Source organism: Pseudorasbora parva, chromosome 16 (assembly GCF_024679245.1).
Source record: "Pseudorasbora parva isolate DD20220531a chromosome 16, ASM2467924v1, whole genome shotgun sequence".
Lineage (NCBI taxonomy): Eukaryota > Metazoa > Chordata > Actinopteri > Cypriniformes > Gobionidae > Pseudorasbora > Pseudorasbora parva.
The window spans coordinates 40,890,183-40,912,540 of record NC_090187.1 but is presented as its reverse complement, the minus strand read 5'-3'; the positions used below and the strand labels follow the sequence as shown (position 1 = coordinate 40,912,540).

At 36.5% G+C, this 22,358-nt stretch overlaps 1 protein-coding gene across 2 annotated transcripts in view; it reads right to left on the bottom strand.

Moving 5' to 3' along the window:
* map3k10 (mitogen-activated protein kinase kinase kinase 10) overlaps positions 1-22,358 on the bottom strand; it is a 46,239-nt gene that overhangs the window by 4,753 nt on the left and 19,128 nt on the right. For both annotated transcript variants that reach the window (XM_067419040.1, XM_067419042.1), the window contains exons 2-7: positions 8,475-8,655; positions 8,240-8,388; positions 5,696-5,871; positions 4,310-4,556; positions 2,065-2,187; positions 1,612-1,747 (exon numbers count right to left, since the gene is read on the bottom strand). In XM_067419040.1, coding sequence (XP_067275141.1) covers positions 1,612-1,747; positions 2,065-2,187; positions 4,310-4,556; positions 5,696-5,871; positions 8,240-8,388; positions 8,475-8,655 — 1,012 coding nt within the window. The remainder of the gene's footprint in view (positions 1-1,611; positions 1,748-2,064; positions 2,188-4,309; positions 4,557-5,695; positions 5,872-8,239; positions 8,389-8,474; positions 8,656-22,358) is intronic.

Here is a 22,358-nt window from a genome sequence, read left to right as displayed (position 1 = left end):
TTATGAAAGAGTACAGAATCTCCTGATCAAAACACATGAGATAAAGAAGCAGAAACAAGCAATATTTGTAATCATATGCATATGTAAAATAATGCGATCATCAACATTAAACAGCATATAAATCAAAACAGCCTAATGTTAATGAATGAAATGTCGACCCAGGAAGAGCTCTAGGACTGTGAAGCTTTGAGGGTGTTGATGGACCCCAGCTGTGTATTGATCATCGCTCTGAATTTGATCCAAATTGTAGTCTTTGACAAAAACACAATTTTCTCAGGTGTTTTGTTCAAAATGTTGCTTTTTCTTGAAACTTACCCATATTAAAGTGTTGATTAAAAAAACAGCTTGAAGCTAGAATTTCTTTGTTTAAAAGCAGAGGGTGAGTTTTTTTAATGATATATTGCATGTTCAGATATTCATACAACAAAATATTCTGGGGGTCTATTAAACTTTTGTGTAAATTATCAAAAATGCTGGTGACTAAAACACTGTATTCTGCTGTCAGGCCAGTAGGTGGCGTTGCCACTCTGTAAAGAAACTGCGCCTATAGACTGAACACTGTTTGGATAAATGCATATTTCTGTAGTTTACACTAAGACAATAACACTATTGTTCTCAAAAACTTGTCCTTTGAAACCAATTTTAAAATGTAGCATTTTCATGAGCATTTCCAGAATGCTTTCGTCATGTAAATGAACGGCAGAAGTGCAAAAAAGTTCTGTTTTTAGTTGAAAACGATGTGTAAACGACCCCTGGAATAAGCTGAAAACTTATTTTTAAAGTTGTGTACCTTGAGAACTTACTTTCAAAACTCAGAATGTCTGATTTAGACCACTTATTGAAACTAAAGGCTGGATTACACTACAGGACTTTTAAAAAATGAGTTTCAAACACTAGCCATCAATTTTTAAATATGGTTACAGAGAAAAAGTTGGTATTGTAAACTAAATGACTGAGGATTACACTCTAACAGACTTTAAGTCGTTCTGAACACAAACTCATGGAGAAAAATGTGGCTCTTTGACCAATGAAAAAATGTGTGTTTTAACAATTTGTTCTAAAATCAGCTCAAAATATAAATTCGTTAATTCGTGTCTGATATCCTCCGACTGGATGGAATCGCAGTCTGAAGCTAAAAATCAGAGTCTGTGCCGATCATACACTTTGCGGTTTTCTCTGAAAACGGTCAACTCCGATAACCCATAATTTTCAAACTAACTGTGAAATTCGGCAACTAGTGTTGACTTGTGTTGTGTATTCAAGCCTGAAGCTAAAAACATCTTGTTCTGTACTTTTGAAAATGTTTATATTTGCATATATTCTAAATTTGGCCAATGTAGTAATAGTGGGGTATTAAAAAATATATATATATTAAAATTGGCACAAAACCTTTACTAACATTGTAACTGGAGAAAATATATATTGACATTTTATATTTATACATATATATATATATATATATATATATATATATATATATATATATATATATATATATATATATATATATATATATATATATATATATATATATATATATATATATATATATATATATAGGCGAAAAATTAAATTTAATGAAATATAATATTTAATATTCTTTTTGTGTACCTGTCCTCCCCCCCGAGTCTCTCGCGCTGATGTGTGGAGCTGGGCCCCCATGTCCGGCCCTTCTTCTTGGTCCCTAGGTCCTCTTTCTTACACACTGCCGTCCGGCCCCACGTCTTCCTCCCATCACTGGGAGTCACTAGACCATACAAACGATGGCGTCAATATCAACACATTTTAGAAAATATTCAATATTATGTTTGTTTTAGCTTACTATATATTGCTACAAAACTACATGAAGTATGGATTTAATAGAAACACAAGTACAGTATGTAATCTAAGACAGTCTCAATGCACTCACAGGCAAGATAAACTCTTTTAAGTGTCTAGGTATTGATTGTTGGCACATGGCAGTGCAGGCATACGTCAATATGAACTGAGCTGTCCAGCAATGCACTCTGGTTCTTATTTATTCGTCTATATAAAAACCAAAACATCCCTCTCATCTTGACTTACGGCGTATTGCTCTGAGGCGAGGAATGACCCCTGGGCTGGCTGGAGGAGTGGTGCTTTCGCTCCCCTGACCTTTCCTCTTGTCCACGCTGGGTGACGCTTGCACCGTGATCTTATGCTCGAAACCTAGAACAGACACATGCTGTCAGAGACTTAAGGGACTTTCACACCAAGGACGATAACTATAACAGTAATTATAAAGTTCTACAGCAACCATGATAACGACACAGAAGAACAACATCATTGGAAACACATATAGAGTGATTTATTCGAGCTGACTGATGATGAAAACATTGACAGCCAATGAACAGAATCCACACGACTGTAAAGAGCTTAAGCATTTCAAGCGGCGTGTGGATGGTACTATAGTATTATTGTGAACAGGCCTTTACAGAATATGATTCAACACTTTATTACACTTAAAAGTTGACCTGAGACGGATGTTGCAACAATCTTTTCTTCCCTATTGTGGTGTATATCTGAGTGAGACTGCTTCTCGAACAAGAAAAAATGCCGAGCGGGACTTGATTTTGTGTGCAGATGTTGATTTGATTAAAGCCACACTGTGTGATATTTTCCCCCATCTAGTGAATATAAGTTTCTGTTCCTCTCAATTCTGATTTCGTTTTAACTCCTACGGTGGCCGATTTAGTCCAAGATTAACATGGCTTCCAGTTTGACCTCGTCCATGAGTGCCATCAAGTGTTAAAATGCGAAAGGCGAAGCTTGAATTTACGGGTATGTCCCTCTTTGGCTAATGTACTTTCAAGATGGAGGAGCAACATGGCGACCGGCATTCGAACCCCTCACCCGTATGTATTTTCAATGGCATATTATAAACTTACGAGAATACTTTATTACTTGAAAGAAGTAAATATACATTAATGAGCACATATATTTTTGAAAGAACTGTTTTTAGCTAAGAATAAACTAAAAAAGTTACACAGTGTAGCTTTAAAGATTACGAGGGAACATGAAAAAAAAAAAAATGCTGTTCACGGATAAATCGTTTAGATTTTTTTTGGTGCAATATTCCATATAAAAATAAGAATTATCAAATTTGATTTCATGGTGTATTAAGCGATTTCTGAAAAAAGCTGTTGAAAATGGACTGAGCCGAGAGGGCGTGTCCACTCATGATGGGGGAGGAGACAGAGGGAGCAAGAGGGAGATTTAAAAAAAGACTGTAGAAAGAGAGATTGCTGAGAGACATTACAAAAGCTAATGAGGGTTTACTTTAGAGCTTTAGGCAAGAACAAGAGCTTTAGGAGCTGCGTTAATATTTTAAAAGTTTTCCTGAAAAGGCCAGAAAACAGAAGCTGAGGTTGTGTTATTTCTGCTCCATATGTGATTAACATTGAATTTGCTATGTGCTGTTGTTGTAATGTTAAAGCTACACTGTGTAACTTTTTTAGTTTATTCTTAGCTAAAAACAATTAGTTCTTTCAGAAATATATGTGCTCATTAATGTATATTTACTTCTTTCAAGTAATAAAGTATTCTCGTAAGTTTTTAATATGCCATTGAAAATACATACGGGTGAGGGGTTCGAATGCCGGTCGCCATGTTGCCCCTCCATCTTGAAAGTACATTAGCCAAAGAGGGACATACCCGTAAATTCAAGCTTCGCCTTTGGCATTTTAACACTCGATGGCACTGTGGCGAATGTGAGTAGGGGGATTGCCATGTTAATCTTGGACTAAATCGGCCACCGTAGGAGTTAAAACGAAATCAGAATTGAGAGGAACAGAAACTAATATTCACTGGATGGTCAAATACCTTTACACCGCTAAATGGGGGAAAATATCACACAGGTTAGCTTTAACTGTAGTAAGAGTGTTATGGTTTGCCCAGAGCTGCTGGCGACTAACCACCAACTCTTGATTTATATCCACTTATGCACTCTATAATAAAGCTATAATAAATTCAGGAGATTATTCTGCTATAATAAAGAGACAGCCACTCTTGCATTGCGTGTTTGTGGGCGGAGCAATTAAGGCAGACGTGTGTTACTTTGGACTGATTTCACATTTCAACAGTTTTTCTTAGAGATCACTTACTGCACCTTTAAGGACATATTGATTTGGAATGCCTCTACAATTCAGAATTACAATTTACAATAATTAATGATTATCATTTTATGGCTTCCTTTTAAATTTTTGGATTATTTTGATTGGCATTTCATGGTAAAAACATACCACAAAAATTATGATTTAATTAAAAGTATATAGATTCCCCTTCCACCCACCAGATGGCAGACTAATGCAGTTGCTGTCCCTGCCGAGTTTCAGTAGTCTGCTCTTTTTGAAGTGGCCTTTGCGTTTTTTAACATGTGGTTTCTCTTGATACATCTGATGGATGATGATGTTGAGCTCTCTCTCCACAATGTCGATCTCCCGCTCGGCTAACTCCTGCTCGCGCCTCCTCAGATGCTCCTCTTGCTCCCTCTGCTCCTCAGCTGCCCGTGCCAGAGCTTCCTCCCAGGACCGCAACTCCTAATGAACAGGCAGTTATTTAGACCACTAATCCAATAAGCCTACAAGTTATTGCTTATCATATTGTTAGTGTAATTTCTTTAAGGCGTGGATGATATGATTTTCCCACGCTTTAGGCTCTCTTTGATGTCTTTTGTATATTGGTTCACAATACTTGTGGGTAAACATACACGGGTCTCTTTATCACTCAAAATAGCTCTACTGTATCTCTATTAGATCCTACTTTTATAAAATATCCACCTGAAAATGTACATTACTTTTACAAAAAATACATGCAGTCTTGGTGAGCATAAAAACAAAACAAAAAACTTTTATTAGGCAAGGATGCATTAAAACGGATCAAAAGAGACAGTAAAGACAATTAAATGTATATATAATAAATGCTGTTCTTTTGCTCTGTCTATATTTCTAAGAATATTGAGTATGTATTACGGTTTTCACAAAATATTACTCGGTTAAACTGTTTTTAACATTTACAATAAGAAGAATTTTTTTTAATTTAACACAAAATCATTATTTTAGAATAATTTCTGAGTGAACGTGTTATTTAAAAAAATTATCATAATTACAATTTTATAAAATATTACAGTATTACTGTTTTTATAATTTATTTATTTTTGATCAAAAAAAGCCTTGATGAACATAAGACACAAAAAAATCTTATTGACCCCAAACTATACTTTCTAATATAATAATATTTATTTGTTTTAAATTTAAAAAAATAATAATTTAAAAATGATGCAACTTTGATATGACCTGGTTTTAGTAAATTAATAAAAATTATTAATATAGTAAATTAATATAGTAAATATAATTATAATATAAATATTATCATGTTTTTTGATATTGGACAGTAATAAAGCAAAGATTGTTATTGTAGATATTTTATTTAAAAGTAAAACACTTGACAAGACTTTAATGTGACGTCTAGTATGTTAATATAAATACCAATAATTCATATTATGAAATAAATCATATTCATTTTAAAAATATAGTTGAATGGGTACATTTTGTGGTATGATAGTATAAGGAAAATGGTATTTCATAACTGAAACATGCATTAACCACAAGCTACTGTTAGGCTGCTGAATCCCGGAGATGTACCAAACGTGAAACAAACATCTATTAATGGTCCTTACCTTCTCCTTTGCTCGTAGTTCATCAAACATCTGCTGGATCTCCAGCCTCCAGTCTTCCTGCAGGGAATGGAAAGACTCCAAGGGCATCTGGAACATGGCTGATTGCTCAATGTCCACCAGTCTCTTCAGGATATTCCCAAAAGAAGGACGCCCATGTGGGTTAGGACACCAACACTCTACAGAGAGAGGGAAAAATGAGGATGTAATGTAAAGCAGGGGTTCTCAAATCCGGCCCTCGAGGTCCACTTTCCTAAAGAGTTTAGCTCCGACCATGATCAGACGCACCTGCCTTAACTTTTTAGTAGAGATGGTCTTATTATTGAGCGATACGAGGGTCTGTGGCTCTACCATTGGAGAAAGAGTTACGGCTAACTTGGATCACATGTGCTTTGATAACCAATCACAATACAGCCTTGACATTATGTGACTGTCAATCACTGAGAAGTGCTGTAAACTTATATCATACCCGTCACGCAATTTTTCAGTGTAAACTTTCGGTGGGTGGTCGATTCATTAAATGATAGACGCTTTCCCACAAAAGCAGTTTATCCAGTGTAGTGACGCCTCTCCTCCATTGACATCCCTTAAAAAACAGCCTCTGTTCTCCTTCCCTGCGTACCATAGTGTTAGCAGGCTTTACACTTTTTTGGCTAACCTTTGCAGAATTGCCTTCAAGTGGCTTTGTTTTTATGCCCAGTACACACTATACGATTTTAGGATTTCCCAGGTGAAATATGACCCGTTTTGGTGAAAATGGTGATCCTAAGTTGTACAGTGAAAGAGATTAGAGTGTCAGAAATTTGGCAAGATCATCTCACAGTGTGTTTGCTGCTACAACCTACGTCCATAGCCAATAAAAATGTGACATGAAATGGTGCTAAAACTTAAATGTGCCTTAGAATGGAAAATTGAATTAACCTTGCCATGGTGAAATAATAAGAGTTCAGTACATGGACATCACATACTGTGAGTCTGAAACACCATTGCCTCCTCTTTCATATGTAAATCTCGTGAATCAAAAACACGGAAAAATAAGTACTTCTTAACATAAACCCAACCGTGACGCAAGCGTTGGGGATCATTTATATGCACGCCCCCAACATTTGCATCTGTCCAAACATGTTCATTGTCAGGCGGAACTGACTGAATCATCGGGACTGCAGGTAAAGACACTTGAGGATAGCGAAAACGGCAGATCTCATGGACACACGTCATGTTCCAAGCTGTGCAGGAGACGTGAGGACTTTTCATATGTCAACAGTCATGGTTGAGGCTTATTATAATCGGATACCACAACAATTTATTTCAAAACCATTCATTTGTTCGGCCCATTTCAAGCAAGCTTCGCTTCGCATCTTGAACTGAAGAAAAGGGCAACTATATTCCTGCAAGCAGTAAGTAGTGATTTATCCACTTAATGACTGTTTAAACAATTTCTGATTAAATTGAAAGTTTCTTAGAGAGAGCATTGTCTAGATAACGCAAGATGCGAGTACAGTAACAACAGGAAACTCCATACAAAACTAAATAGTGTGTCAAATGACAAAGTTTAATACTATTTTGTATTACAAAATACAACCGTAGATACGTTGCTTACAGATCGTTCACTCGATCCTTCTAGCAAACGTCAGCTTTTCCACCATATAAGTTAAAACGACAGTCATTTGACAAGGCTATTCATTTTGTAAAAATATAAGTTATATATTTATATTTTTGAGAACTGAAGTAGGTCTATGATGTTTTTGCATGTATTTCAGAGTACATCACATCACTGCGTAGCCTACATTGTGACTAACATTATATAAACATGCAGCATGTTAACGAAAAACGACAAGTCTAAAATGTAGACTGAATGGCACTTTAAGCAGAACATCTCAAATGGAGATTGCTGAAATGCAGCTTACTTGTTTGTTGGTGTTTTCAGATCATCCGCGCGCGACATGTTTATGTAAAACACCAGATAGTATACGTGTTCTTTTCACAGAAAAGCTCTGTTTGGGGAATTTAAATGACAGAAATCTGGCAACCGCAAGGATGCAAGCTCTCTATCGAGCACGGATGATCTAAAAAGACCAATAAACAAGTAAGCTGCATTTTAGCAATCTCCATTTGAGATGTTCTGCTTAAAGTGTCATTCAGTCGGTCTGTGTTCTGTCAGGACGGTCAGGACTCACGAGCCGCTTCATGAACAACTGAACTGCTGTGAGCTGTGAGCTGCTGAAATAAGCCAATCAGAGCAAAGCTCAACATTAATATTCATGACTCTTCCATAAGGTAAAAACAGAGCATTACATCCTAGGGACAATTTATAGGATTGTATATGGACCTGTAAAACTGTATCTGGACAATTTTTGCCCTTAAATAAGCCACATACCCTCTATGTAGATATCAGAGAACAATTTAACAGATTGTTTCAACTCATTCTAGCGCACCTTTAAACCTACTTACCTCAAGCTCCATTTTGTGTGTTTGATTAGGGCTGGAAAATGTTGAGAACCCCTGATGGTAAATTTTACATGGTGTTCAACCAAAATGTGTTCTTACCTCCCAGCAGCTGTGCAAAGGCCTCGGGGCAGGTGGAGGGGATGGGAAGGGTCAGCTTGTTCATGGCAACTCCATAGGCCACAGCCAAAGCATCAATTTCACGGTACGGCACTTCACCAGTCAGCAGCTCCCAGAGTAACACTCCAAAACTAACACGAAAAAGACCATAATCAGTCACAGAACCTCTAATTAGGCTGCAAAACATAGTCCAGAGGAGGACGGCAGCTGAGCTCACCTCCATACATCACTGCTTTTTGAGAACAGGGACAGCTTGATGACCTCCGGAGCCATCCAGGCGTACGTGCCCGCCGCGCTCATCTTTGTGGTGCGATGCCATTCCCGAGCAAGCCCGAAGTCTGTGATTTTCAGGGTCTTTCCACACAGGTCGTCTCTCTCCACAGGCTCCAGAATCAGAACTGAAATGAAGAACAGAGAAATATAAAGCCACAGTGGATTGAAGATCCAGTAAGGAGTCTCAGTGGTGCCAGATCCTTTGGCAAGAAGTAGCTTTACACAAAGATGGCAAACAACATCCTTGATTTGCAATCAAGATAAAACTGAAGTGCAAACATACTGTATGTAATAAACATTTGAGTCATATGAGAATGACGTACAGTGACACAAAAAATGCATCTACAGATCACAATAGATCTCTATTAGTCTCGCATATCTAGACCTTCAGACTGACGGCAGAATTATCTGGACTTAGATAATGACCACCCAGAGGACATCTGACGTACATGTAAAGCAACCAATCACAGTTTGTTTTGTTCCACGTCAGGTTCAGGGGTGTGGAAATATGATGTTGATGTCCCTACAATAACAGACTAGTGTGTAAAACTCTTGGATTATCTTGTATTTTAAAGAGGCTATGCCGAAAACTTGACATACTTCACACACTTTTGAAAATCCAGCGTTTATTTGATCCAGATAAGCGTTCATTGTCACAGTTGTAAACACAACAGCTTTTTTTCCATAAGGCGGTTTGGCATCACAATGGCTTTGTAAGGACCTCATTGTCATAGTTTTTCAAGATGAACTGACATTACAACCCCATTTTTAAATTCTGCGATGTATTGCGACGAGTGAAACTGGATTTTCAGCGGGAACAAAATGTAATGCAGGATTTGATTATATCTATTAGGAATCAATTGGATCATGAAAAGCATCAGCAGCTGGAGTGCCCATGACCGCCACCAGAGGGCTCTCCTCCTGTCTCCTTTGCTTTCCCATCATGAACTTTGAGGAGTTACGTGACAACCATAATACAGTACGGTAAGTAAATCTGAATCTGAACCCGATTGATATCCACTTATAGAGGTTTTGAGATAAACCAAAAAGTCACAATTCACTTTCTAATGCACCTTGATGTTAAAGGCCATGGGCCTAATCAAACAGAAACGTATTTGTCACTTGATAGAAACTAGACAAATTATGCAGGGGCCGCATGGAAACCTTGAAAACCCTGAACAAAACAGCAAAAGATAAAACTAGTGTAACCCAATGACATTAAATACAGGTTATGTTTAGTACTGGCCCTGGGTTGGGTCACCGTTTGATGAAGTATAGGATTCTGTAGCAAAGACAAATAAAATATGGCCTAAAATTACACCTAAATTACTATATGGCTTTATTAACCATAAGCCCACGTGCCTCTCGAGATGTCACTAAAAAGCAAAGCTGTTTCAAATGTGGACCTGGTTGTTGCATTTTGATGATTTTTTTTTTCATCTTTGGAATAATGTACACAACTGTGTAAAATGTTTTTGAAAGAAATCTCTTCTGCTCATCAAGACTGCATTTATTTGCTCAGTAAAAACAGCAATATTGTGAAATATTATTAACATTTTAAATAACATGAAATCACATGATCCTTTAGAAATAATTCTAATATGCTGATTTGCTGTTCAAAAACATGTATTAATAATAATAATAATAATAATAATAATAATAATAATAATAATAATAATAATAATAATAATATTGAAAACAGCTGTGCTGCTTCATGGTTTTTTTCAGGATTATTTGATGAACAGAAAGAACAGCATTTATTTGAAATATAAATATTTTGTAAAATTAAAATTACTCTCACTTTTGATCAATTAAATGAGTTTGTGCTGAATAAAAGTATATTCAAAATAGTGTACATAATATATAATAAATGCAATGTATTCCTGAATTTAAAAAAATGGAATGAAATTGTTCATAGTAAGACCAGGAACATGTATTTAGAAAGAAATAAAGTAAATTGGTAACAATGAATGAATGAATGAATGAATGAATGAATGAATGAATGAATGAATTGATGCTATTTAATTCACATAAATGTAATTCAGTCCCTAAAAATTTTTCAATTGGAGACCTGAATTTTTTTTTTTTACAGTGCAGTTTGTAATTATTGCTTCACTGAGCTCATTGTTTCTGCCTAAAATGAATACATTGCTTGCTAATTGTATGATTTTATATATGTATTTCTGAAATGCATAATTTGGAGTCACCTCTGATAACAGATCACTCTAAATTGTAATGTAGATTGTACATGCATTTTCTGTAAAGCTGCTTTGAAACTATATGTAAAGCACTACACAAATAAATGTGAATTGAATTATTAGACTCTAGACTTTTGGAGGGAGTTAATGCTCTATACTCCATCAAATATTTATCAGCAGTAGCCTAGCGTGTGTGCAGGCAAGAGAAACAAGATCTCCTAAACACACACATGCTCTCTCTATCACGTAACTAAGGTAAAGCGCACGCTCATCTAAACACAACACAAGCTTAGTTTTACCTCACAAGCGAGACACATGACCAGCTTTAAACTGCACACACATACACGTAACAGGCGCCAGTAAATTGCTTGTGGAGCACAATGTCAATATTTCACAGAAGTGGCATTAGAGGAGAGAAACCAATCCCGGCATTGTCATCCGTGAATTCAGATCTGTTTACTGAAACTACTAAGACCCACACACTTGGTTTATTAGAACAAGAATTATATAAGTCAAAAGGTATACACAAGACAAAAACAGATAGGAAACACTAGTCAAACGTACTGTCACGCCACTTTCATCCACATGAGATTATACAGTTGGCATTAATACATGAAAGAGTTCAGCTAGACTTTCTGTCTAGTCCACATTTACAAACAGGAGTCACACTGGGTAGAATAAAAAAAAACATTTATATATATGTCGAGTAACGTAGTCACTCCTATAACCACTTTGCAGAGTTAAATTATATATATATATATTTATATGGCTTTTCAAAAGGCATCTGGAATAATAAACAAAGTGCAATATAGTGTTGTCAAAAATATCGATTTTTCAATATATATCGATATGACGGCGAGCTATACGCAAACTCGTCTTCCCTCACTCTTTTGTTTCATTCGGTCCGGATCAATATTGTTGGTGTTATGGGGCTTAAATTATGGCGTGGAATTGTGCATATTGCACATAATTTTAGTCATTTCCGCAGATTTTGTGCTTGCACCCAAAGTGTGGGCACATAAAGCTGCCTCTCAGGAGTAAATTGAGTTCTTTTTTGCTGCTTATTGCACTTAAATACACACAAAATAATGTCAAAATGCCGTTCTTGGCAAGTATTCACGTAAACGCAGTCAGTTCTGTTTTAAGTGAACATAAACCGTTGAGAAAGAAAACGCATGTGGATTAATGGATCCGTGTCAGGTCTTAAAGTGACAGCAGCCTCATTAACCTGCTGCCAAATTATGAGATGGTATTAAAAATATCTATATGACCGTTTTCTCCTATGGTATCAATGTCAAAATTGTTGCCAGTGAAAATGCTTCGTGGCTAGTAGCTCAGATGCAAAAAGCGCTAAATGCCACCTCTGTCAAAAACTGGATAATTATCGAATGCATTCCGCACATAGTTCATCAAATATTTTTGCTTTAAATCTCGACGTCAGCCCATTCAGAAATACGGGTTTGTTGGCAGAAACTGCTACACACCACTTCCCTTCGTCATCAAAATAAAAAGTCAGCAGAAGATGCAAATCAAATAATATGATTTCAAGATGAATGACGGTGTGTGTATGAGCCGGCTTTCAATTGCCTGCAAGTTTTTATCGTGTTTTGTCATGTTTCCATCATGGCAATGACAAGATTTTGCGAGTCTCTTCATTGTTACATTTTGAATTCTGCTTTCATCATTTGCAATTTTTCCAGTTGCATCGTTAGTGATTTTGCAACCGTGTTGTTGTCCAAAGAGGTGAAAAAAAAAATGTCGGTTTTGCATAGGGCTGTACTAGAATAATCGAATATTCGAATAGGTGAGGTGGCATTCGATTTTCAGTTTTGAGATTCGAATATTCTTTTTTTTTTTTCAACACGTGACTTCCGTCGCGGACTCATTCTCACTCATGCTTGAAATAATAATAATAAAAAAAAAAAAAACACTGCAACATGCTTTCAATAAAAGCATCGCGCATTTTAAAGATTTAAATTAACAAAAAGTCAGAATAAGACAAAATAAATCCCTTATATAGAATAAAACTAATTGTAATAGATATTACATTTTGTGTCATTTTAAAAACAATTCATTTATTCTTATTCAACTGTTTATAAGCATGCTACCGTGTTCTTTATTTATTACAGTTACTTGAAATCACTGTGTGTTACTAATTTAATTTCTGTTTTGGGATTCATTTGTTTTAAAGAAAAGTTCGTTATGAATACCTTATTAAAGTTCTTGCTCTCAACAGACTTGTGTTTTGTATCACTTGTGCACTGTCTGTTTTCGGAGCATAAACCTGCCCGTGTAATGCGTACCGGAAACTGTTCTATTTAAAAGATTATTAAATGTTTATTAATATTTAAAGAATGTGTGCCACCTGATCATATTGCACCAAATGCAACACTGCACTCCACTGGGTCTGCCGCAACACATTTACGATGCCGAAGAGTGAAACGTGAAGTCGTGAAAGATGATACAAATGCAAACCGACACTATTATTATATATTTAGCCCCATCCACCGAAGCTTCGAATATTAGATATTGATCGCCACCTAAGCTTCGAAGCTCAAAAAATGGCATTCGAAACAGCCCTAGTTTTGCAGCAAAAGACAGTTGCATTTTTTTAAATAGCAATGAATGGACTAAAGTGACATTTTTTAAAAATAAGGCATTTCAATAATTGACTAATAACATTTTCATTAAAGTGAAATTACTGAACCTAAACACTGATAAAACAAGCTAATTTAAAAGAAAACCAATGCTAGACCAACAAATACACACATATATAGATGAGATAAGAGAGTGATGCTAGTCTGTGGTGCCCTGCTCTTTCTCTCCTCCCTGTATTTCCTCCTGTGTTTCCGTCTGCGGGCTGGCTATGGAAATGTTTGGAGTGTCAATAGTCAGCTGGACTGGTTTGAGTGGAGTGGGGTGGGGACGGGTGGAGTGCATTATCTGCATTATCACCACACGTATGCAAACGGAGCAGAGAGAGACAGGAAAGGAAAACAGCTGAGTTTTCTGACCAGCACATCCTCTCAGGTTGAACAGGAGCTTTTCCCTCCAGAGTAACACATCCATTAACATGCTCTTTAATAGCGGTGTAAGAAAAAAACATTGTGAATATTGTGATATTATGTTTGGCGATGATGTATCGATTCTTAAAAAACAAAAACATTTTACATTAAGGATTTGTGGAAATGGCTGTTTTCAGTTTAAACCCAACTGCTAGATGGCAGTGTTGTTATCTCTGAACATGAACAGTGATGAGTTTGAATCCTGTAACAAAGATGACTTTATGGCCTGGTTTCACAGACAGGGCTAAGATTAAGTCAGGATTAGGCCTTAGTTTAGCATTTAAGTAGCTTTTATAAACGTGACTTACAGAAAAACATTACTACGGTGCCTCTTGAGACAAAACAATCCAACTGATATATTTTATGATATGCTAGTTCAAGATCTTTTCAGTTAAAACCGCTCAAACATGCATTTTAATCTGGGACTATTTTAAGTGTGTTTTTTGGAATTGACGAATCTGCGATTGTTCACATCTGGTCCCCGGTTGTTAAACTGAAACACGGCACCATCTGTGCTGCTGAGAGAGACATTTAGAGGAATATGTTAATATTTTGTTGTATGTTTTTCTCTCAATAACAAAATAAACACAACAAAAATGACAGCCATGAGAAAACAGCAGTTCAGAAAGCACCTGATCATAGCCATGTGATTTAGATTGCTATCTTTGTAATTATTTTAATATAATATAATATAATATAATATAATATAATATAATATAATATAATATAATATAATATAATATATAATATAATATAATAAATTATATAATAAATTATATAATATAATATATAATTTGTATATATATATATATATATATATATATATATATATATATATATATATATATATATATATATATATATATATATATAGACAGTAAACATATTATGTAAAAACAAACTTATTTTGGATGCGATTAATCATTTGACAGCACTAATATAATTAATATAATATGATAAAAAATAAAGTGAAAACAATTAGCTCACATAATGAAAGATATCTTAATTGATGAATTCCTGAAATATTAGATGAAAGTACCACAAAATGAACACATTATACCAAAAGATGTTCTGTTTTTGTCTGAAACATTGTGTATTTCACACGTTTCATGTGTTCAAACAAAGACATGCGTTCTGCTTAAAATATCTTCTAAGAGTTTTGACTGGTGCTAAGGCAAAGCAGTGAGTCAAGAGACAATCTGACAGAACAAAACACAAACAAACACACACACACACAACAACACACACACACACACACACACACACACACACACACACACACACACACACACACACACACACACACACACACACACACACACACACACACACACACACACACACACACACACACACACACACACACACACACACACACATATATATATTCCCTGGTTACACTCATTAGTTTAGTTCTGTTCAGCTGTGTTTAGTTAATTATCTCAGTTCTGTCTCCTATTTAAGTTCCTCTTGTTCGCTCTTTGTCTGGTCACTGTTATGTTAACCTGCTATGTTGGAATGGTTCCCTGCCGGTTCTGTCTGTACCCAATTACAGTTTATACAGTTATACATTTGTATAATACAGTTTAAGTTTATATTTGGATCTTCTGAGTCTTCAGCCTGTTCCTGTGCACCCACACACACACCGTTGCACTAATATTGGCAGCTTTTGCTTCTTAGGTAAATGATTTTGTTTTAAGAATGGTCAGATTGAAGACAAAAGCACTGATTAAGACAGATAAGGTTTTTTTTCTTCTTTTTTCTCAGTGTGTGTGGTTTGAAAATCTTATTTCTTAAGTCATTTATCTGCTCAAGACACTTTAAAATAAGGATCTGTTTTTTTACCATTGGTTAATTACATCAGCAATGAAAATCAATTCTAAAGCATTTATTAAACTCAGTTAATGTTCATTTCAACATTTACTAATGCAATATTAAATGCCGAGCTAACAATGATCTGTGGTATTTTTATTGAAGTCCCCCTGTAGTCAATCATTTTATCCCTTATCACAAAAATGACATATGTTTTTTTCATGTGAAAAAAAAATCTTCAAGCCTTAAAATAGCTGGAATGTAATTCGTTTAGTATACGCGGAACCGTGAACACGCAAATTAAAGCTTATTAAATATTAAAGTACATTAAAAACACCATAAATTACAAAGAAAACGTAGGTTTTACCACAGGGGGTCTTTAAATAATGTTAACAAAAAGGAATACGGTAAATACTGCAAATGTATTGCTCATTTGATTAATGCTAGTAATAGCATTATACGCTCCATGTGTTACCAACATTTCAGTCAATTTGTTAAGATCTTCCCCTGCTCTCTCTCTAAGTGTGTGTGTGTGTGTGTGTGTGTTTCTAGCTCTGGTGTGAGGGGCGATTAGGAGATGGCTGCTCACAATGTTAATAAGTCATTGTTACGTCCCTATCTTCCCGGCCATGTCACGCTGAGGGACGGACGGCTGCCACTGGAGGGTTATTAGGGGGTGAGTGTGTGCGTGTGTGTGTGTGTGTGTGTGTGTGTGTGTGTGTGTGTGCGTGTGTGTGTGTGTGCGTGCATGTCACAGAGAAAGAATATATAGGATTGTGTGAATGTGAGGAGAGAGAGGGTGTTCATGAGAGTGAACAAAGAGGCTCAAAACACATTGGTTGAACATGGTAGAGGTTGAAGAAGTGAGGGTGTGTCAATGGTAAATGTGTGTGTGTGTGTGTGTGTGTATGTGTGTGTGTATAGTACACTGCATATACAGTACGTGCATGTTTGTTCCAATTAAGTTCTGCTGTGGCTCGTCACTAAGGGCTATTGCTGTGCTATATGCCATTCACACCACGCATTGTAAGTGTGTGTTTATGTGTTGGGATGATATATGAGAGGACAGACACACAGGTTTTACCGCTCGCAACTGTATAACATCAAACAATCTCAAACCAAGCACCAAATCCGCAGGACATCAACCATAACTCCCATTTATTACATTGATATTTACTTTATTTACACTCTAAATATACAGATGTTTATGATTTATGTTTTTGAAAGAAGTATTTTATGCTCACAAAGGCTGCATTTATTTGATCAAAAATACACAAAAAGAAAAATATAAAATGTGAAATATTATTACAATTTAAAATAATGGTTGTTTATTTTAATATACTTAAAAATATAATTTATTCCTGTGATCAACTTATTTTTTTATTCCTGTGATCTAATATATATATATATATATATATATATATATATATATATATATATATATATATATATATATATATATATATATATATATAATCACATTTAGTGGTTTAACAAAAATATACAGATTTAATTAAAATTATAATAAATTAAATATAATATACAATAAAAATATGTATCTGTTTGTTTTAATATGTGGTCTGTTATCTCCTTCTATCTTGCAATAATGTCCAGCTGACTCTTACATGAATCAGTTATCGCATGCGTTGATGGGAAACTTCTGAAAACATCTGGCCCAATTGGCATAAATACAACTTAATTATAATTTCCTTGATATATGTCTCCATCTGCGGCTACTTTAACTTAAGCCTGATGATGATAAAGTGCAGTTTGTTTGGTGTCATGGCACACACATCTGTCACACTGCAACCCTTGTTTAACTGTTTGTCATTACAACAAGCAATTTGACCCTTGACCCTTCATGATCCGATTGGAGACTAGACCATTTGTCTCTTCGGCAATCCATTAGATTGGCACATCATCCAGCAGTTTAAAGTCAAGAGGGTGATAAAAATATTTGAATAGTCACTGATTTATAATGAAGCAATATAGAGGTTGTGTTATTGTGTTAATCACTTTTACTATAGCTTGTTTTTAGGACAAATTCTGACCAATCAGTATCCAGGTCAGCAAATATGTCTTTGACAATATCTGGCACAGGCATGTCACAGCCACATTGGCTGATTTGTCAGGCTTACAATCCAAGAAAGAGACAAGCTGTCTGTGAAACATATTCTCTCACCCACTCTATGCTTGTTGTCCTCTTTGTCTCCCTGAAAAGGTCTGTGTCTCAGTCAATAGCACAGTCGCCCACTCTTCCATATCTTCTAATCTGAAGGCACAACATTTTTACTATACTGTATATATCCTCACTGTATATCCTTATACTGTAAAAAATGTGTTAATAAAAAAGTTACCTGGTTGCCTTAAAATTTTGAGTTCATTGAAATAAAATTTTTGAGATTCGACAACCTTTATTAAAATATTATTAAAAGATTTTGTAAGCATATTGGGTAATTGTGTGTGTTTTATTTCTGATGACGCAGTGAAACATGCCAAATAGTGCTATTTTCATGATTTATGAAATTTTTTATGTAGTTCAGATACAATAATATTTTGAGTTTCTATTTATTAAACAACTGTCCTTCATTGTATCAAATCAAATTTTTAATTTCAATAAACTCAAAATTTTAAGGCAACCAGGTTACTTTCTTTTTTAAGTTAAACATTTTTTTTACAGTGTACTGTATGTATGTATATATATATATATATATATATATATATATATATAGATAGATAGATAGATAGATAGATAGATAGATAGATAGATAGATAGATAGATAGATAGATAGATAGACAGTACACTGTAAAAAATACAGATGTTTGTGTTCAAATACTTATTTTCCTCACTGTGTGTATATATATACAGTGAGGAAAATATGTATTTAAACACAAACATCTGTATATATATCTGTGTATGTGTGTGTGTGTGTGTGTGTGTGTGTGGGCTGGTAATCCCTACGTTATGGGGACAAAACGTCCCCACAAAGATGACAATATCTGAAATCCTTGTCCTCGTGGGGACATTTTTAGGTCCCCATGAGGAAAACATCTTATAAATCATACAGGATGAGTTTTTTTGAGAAAGTAAAAATGCAGAATGTTTCCTGTGATGGGTAGGTTTAGGGGCAGGGGCAGTATAGGGGGATAGAAAATACGGTTTGTACCGTATAAAAACATTACGCCTATGGAAAGTCCCCATAAAACATGGAAACACTACGTGTGTGTGTGTGTGTGTGTGTGTGTGTGTGTGTGTGTGTGTGTGTGTGTGTGTGTGTGTGTGTGTGTGTTTGTATATATATAGTGTGTACTCAGAAGTGTGAAATGAAACGGTGTCCTGAAGGCAGAACAGCTGGTTCTTCGGCTGAATCAGGTCCCTTGTTCTACCTGCTGCTTCAGCCCAGATACACTACCTTACACTGCTGAGGGAGAGATTTTACAGCCTCACATGCTAACGTAGCACTGTGAATCCTTCACTTTGTGTTTCTTAGGGGTTCCTATTTTTGGGCCTGCTTCTATAGAGAGATGGTGTAGAGATGGCCAACAGTCGTGAGTCACACCTGCCAAGGTCTCACAGCCTTTACTGATAAATGATCAATACAAAATTAGACACATCATTATAGCTCAGCTTTCTGTAGAAAAATCTAAACCTTTGTAATAAAAAGAACAGGTAAGACTAATAATATAGAAGTTGTACCGGCCAAAGTGTGTGCTGTTTGTCACAACAGTAATCCTAGAGCTCCTGTACTCAGATTCAAGCTACTTTTTTGTGGTAATGGCAGAAAACTATTTTTAGAACAGCAGTGAAAATTTTAAAGTACTCACTCACTCACTCACTCACTCACTCACTCACTCACTCACTCACTCACTCACTCACTCACTCACTCACTCTCTCACACACTCACTCGCTCACTCACTCAATCTCTCACACACTCACTCAAACGTACTCACACACTCAATCACACTCACACATTCAATCGCTCACACTCATTCACTCACACACTCACTCACTCAATCACTCACACACTTACTCGCTCACTCACTTACACAATCACTCACTTCCTCACTCACTCACACACACTCACTCACACTCACTCAATCGCTCACTCAGTCAATCTCTCACACACTCACTCAAACTTACTCACACACTCAATCACTCACACACTCACTCAATCGCTCACACACTTACTCGCTTGCTCACTTACTCACACAATCACTCGCTCACTCACACACTCACTCACACTCACTCAATCGCTCACACACTCACTCGCTCATACACTCAATCGCTCACTCACACATTCAATTGCTCACACACTCATTCACTCTCACACTCACTGACTCAATCACTCACACACTTACTCGCTCACTCACTTACACAATCACTCACTTGCTCACTCACACACACTCACTCACACTCACTCAATCGCGCACACACTCACTCGCTCATACACTCAATCGCTCACTCACACATTCAATTGCTCACACACTCATTACTCACAAACTTAATCACTCACTCACTCACTCAATCGCTTACTCACTCAATCTCTCACACACTCACTCAAACTTACTCACACACTCAATCACTCACACACTCACTCAATCGCTCACGCACTTACTCGCGCTCACTTACTCACACAATCACTCGCTCACTCACACACACTCACTCATTCGCTCACACACTCACTCACTCATACACTCAATCGCTCACTCACACATTCAATTGCTCACACACTCATTTACTCACACACTCAATCACTCACTCAATCGCTCACACACTTGCTTGCTTACTTACTCACACAATCACTCGCTTACTCACACACACTCACTCACACTCACTCAAACGCTCACACACTCACTTGCTCATACACTCAATCGCTCACACACTCATTTACTCACACACTCAATCACTCACTCAATCGCTCACACACTTGCTCACTCACTTACTCACACAATCACTCGCTCACTCACACACACTCACTCACACTCACTCAATCGCTCATACACTCACTTGCTCATACACTCAATCGCTCACTCACACATTCAATCGCTCACACACTCATTCTTACTCACACACTCAATCACTCACTCACTCACTCACTCAATCGCTCACACACTTGAGAAATTCCTTTCTTTACATTAACATCTTAATCGGCTTGGATACAATGGCTTTTAAAAACTAATTCCAGACCTTTTCAGATCAAATACATTACACCAAGACATCAAATAATCATCAAAATGGATGCAAAACACATCAACATTTTTTAGCTACATCACCCACCCAAATAAAGCAGGTCTTTATATTCAGCATTGAAAAATATCTCCTGAAAGCATATGTTAAATGTGTATATATTCATAAATGGATAGAATTGTTATAGCTGAAATTAGCACAGTGACATAAACAGCCATCAAAGCAGAATTTCACTGAAAAGGTTATTGACTAAAAGTGCTGGTGGCAAGCATGGCTGTGGACCAATCAGCAGAGGCATGACTAAGCTGGGCAGGGCTTGTTTGGACCAATCATTGAGTGTGGCCCCCTTCTCCTCCCTGTCCTCCGCTGCTCTGGGAGACTGCATTTCCTCTCTTCATCACTGTGCCCTACAGACAATCCCTCTCATCCCCCTCTCTCTCCATCATTCTCTCAGTCTCTCTCACCCAGCCAACCTCTCTCCATTCCCGTATGAATCAGATTCCAGCTGTCGCCTGCCGAGGCATCCATTCTTACACTCAACCAAAGGGGGAAAGAGGAGGAGAGGGATGATGATGATGGGAATGGGTGAAAGGAGAATAAAGGAATGGCAAGAGGAAATGGGGCATATCATCAGTGTGTGTGCGTGTTTGCATAAGTATGTATTCTTGTGCTGTGGCTTTGTGTGCTTTATATGTAGGAGTGCTAAACACAGGGAGTGACGTGGATATTTCAGACAGCAAGCTGAAAACGAAAAAGGAAAGCAAAGGAAAGATGAGAGAGAGGTGGAAATCGAAGGATTGGAGCTAAATTTACGGCAGTCTGTCTGGGCTTTATAATGTGTAATGAGACACTCATCATACTGATGTCCCATTCATTTCATGAAGCCATGTTTATAGTGCACTTTTACAGTATAGCTTCAGTATATTTTATGTGGTTATTTTGCCAAGAATACAGGACACGAACTACAAGAACTGACAGGAAAAGCCCCAGATCATAAAATATCAAGATGGCATCGGAGAGAAATGCAGTAGCACATTGATCTGCAGTCGCAGGTCTTTCATGCGGAGAACTCTCCATATTTATGCATAATGATGCATTTAAAAGTTAAGGGCCAAACAGGTCTTCATAAAAGTCTACATTGTTATTGCAGATCAAATATAACCGGGATAACATTAAATAAATAATGATTTATTTATTTTATAATGATTAATTACTTAGATTATTAGCCTCTAAAACCTTCTAAGTCCCGTCCACACGGAGACGCGTTTAGCTGTATGCGTATAAATTTTGTACCGTATCAGCGTTTCGTCAACATGGATCCGGCGTTTTAGAAGCATGAATCCGATATTTTCTGGAACCGGGTCCCAAAGTGGGTAAATCTGAAAACGACCATCTTCTGTTTTCGTGTGTACAGCGAATCCGTATATTTTCTGAAACGGTGATGTCATCACACTACGTCCAGCACGGTGAAAAAGTTAAGGGATACAACTACGGGCACTGGGCATGCGCACATCAATATAGCGTCATTTTATTACCGTATCTGCGTTATTGTAAGGGTATGTTTT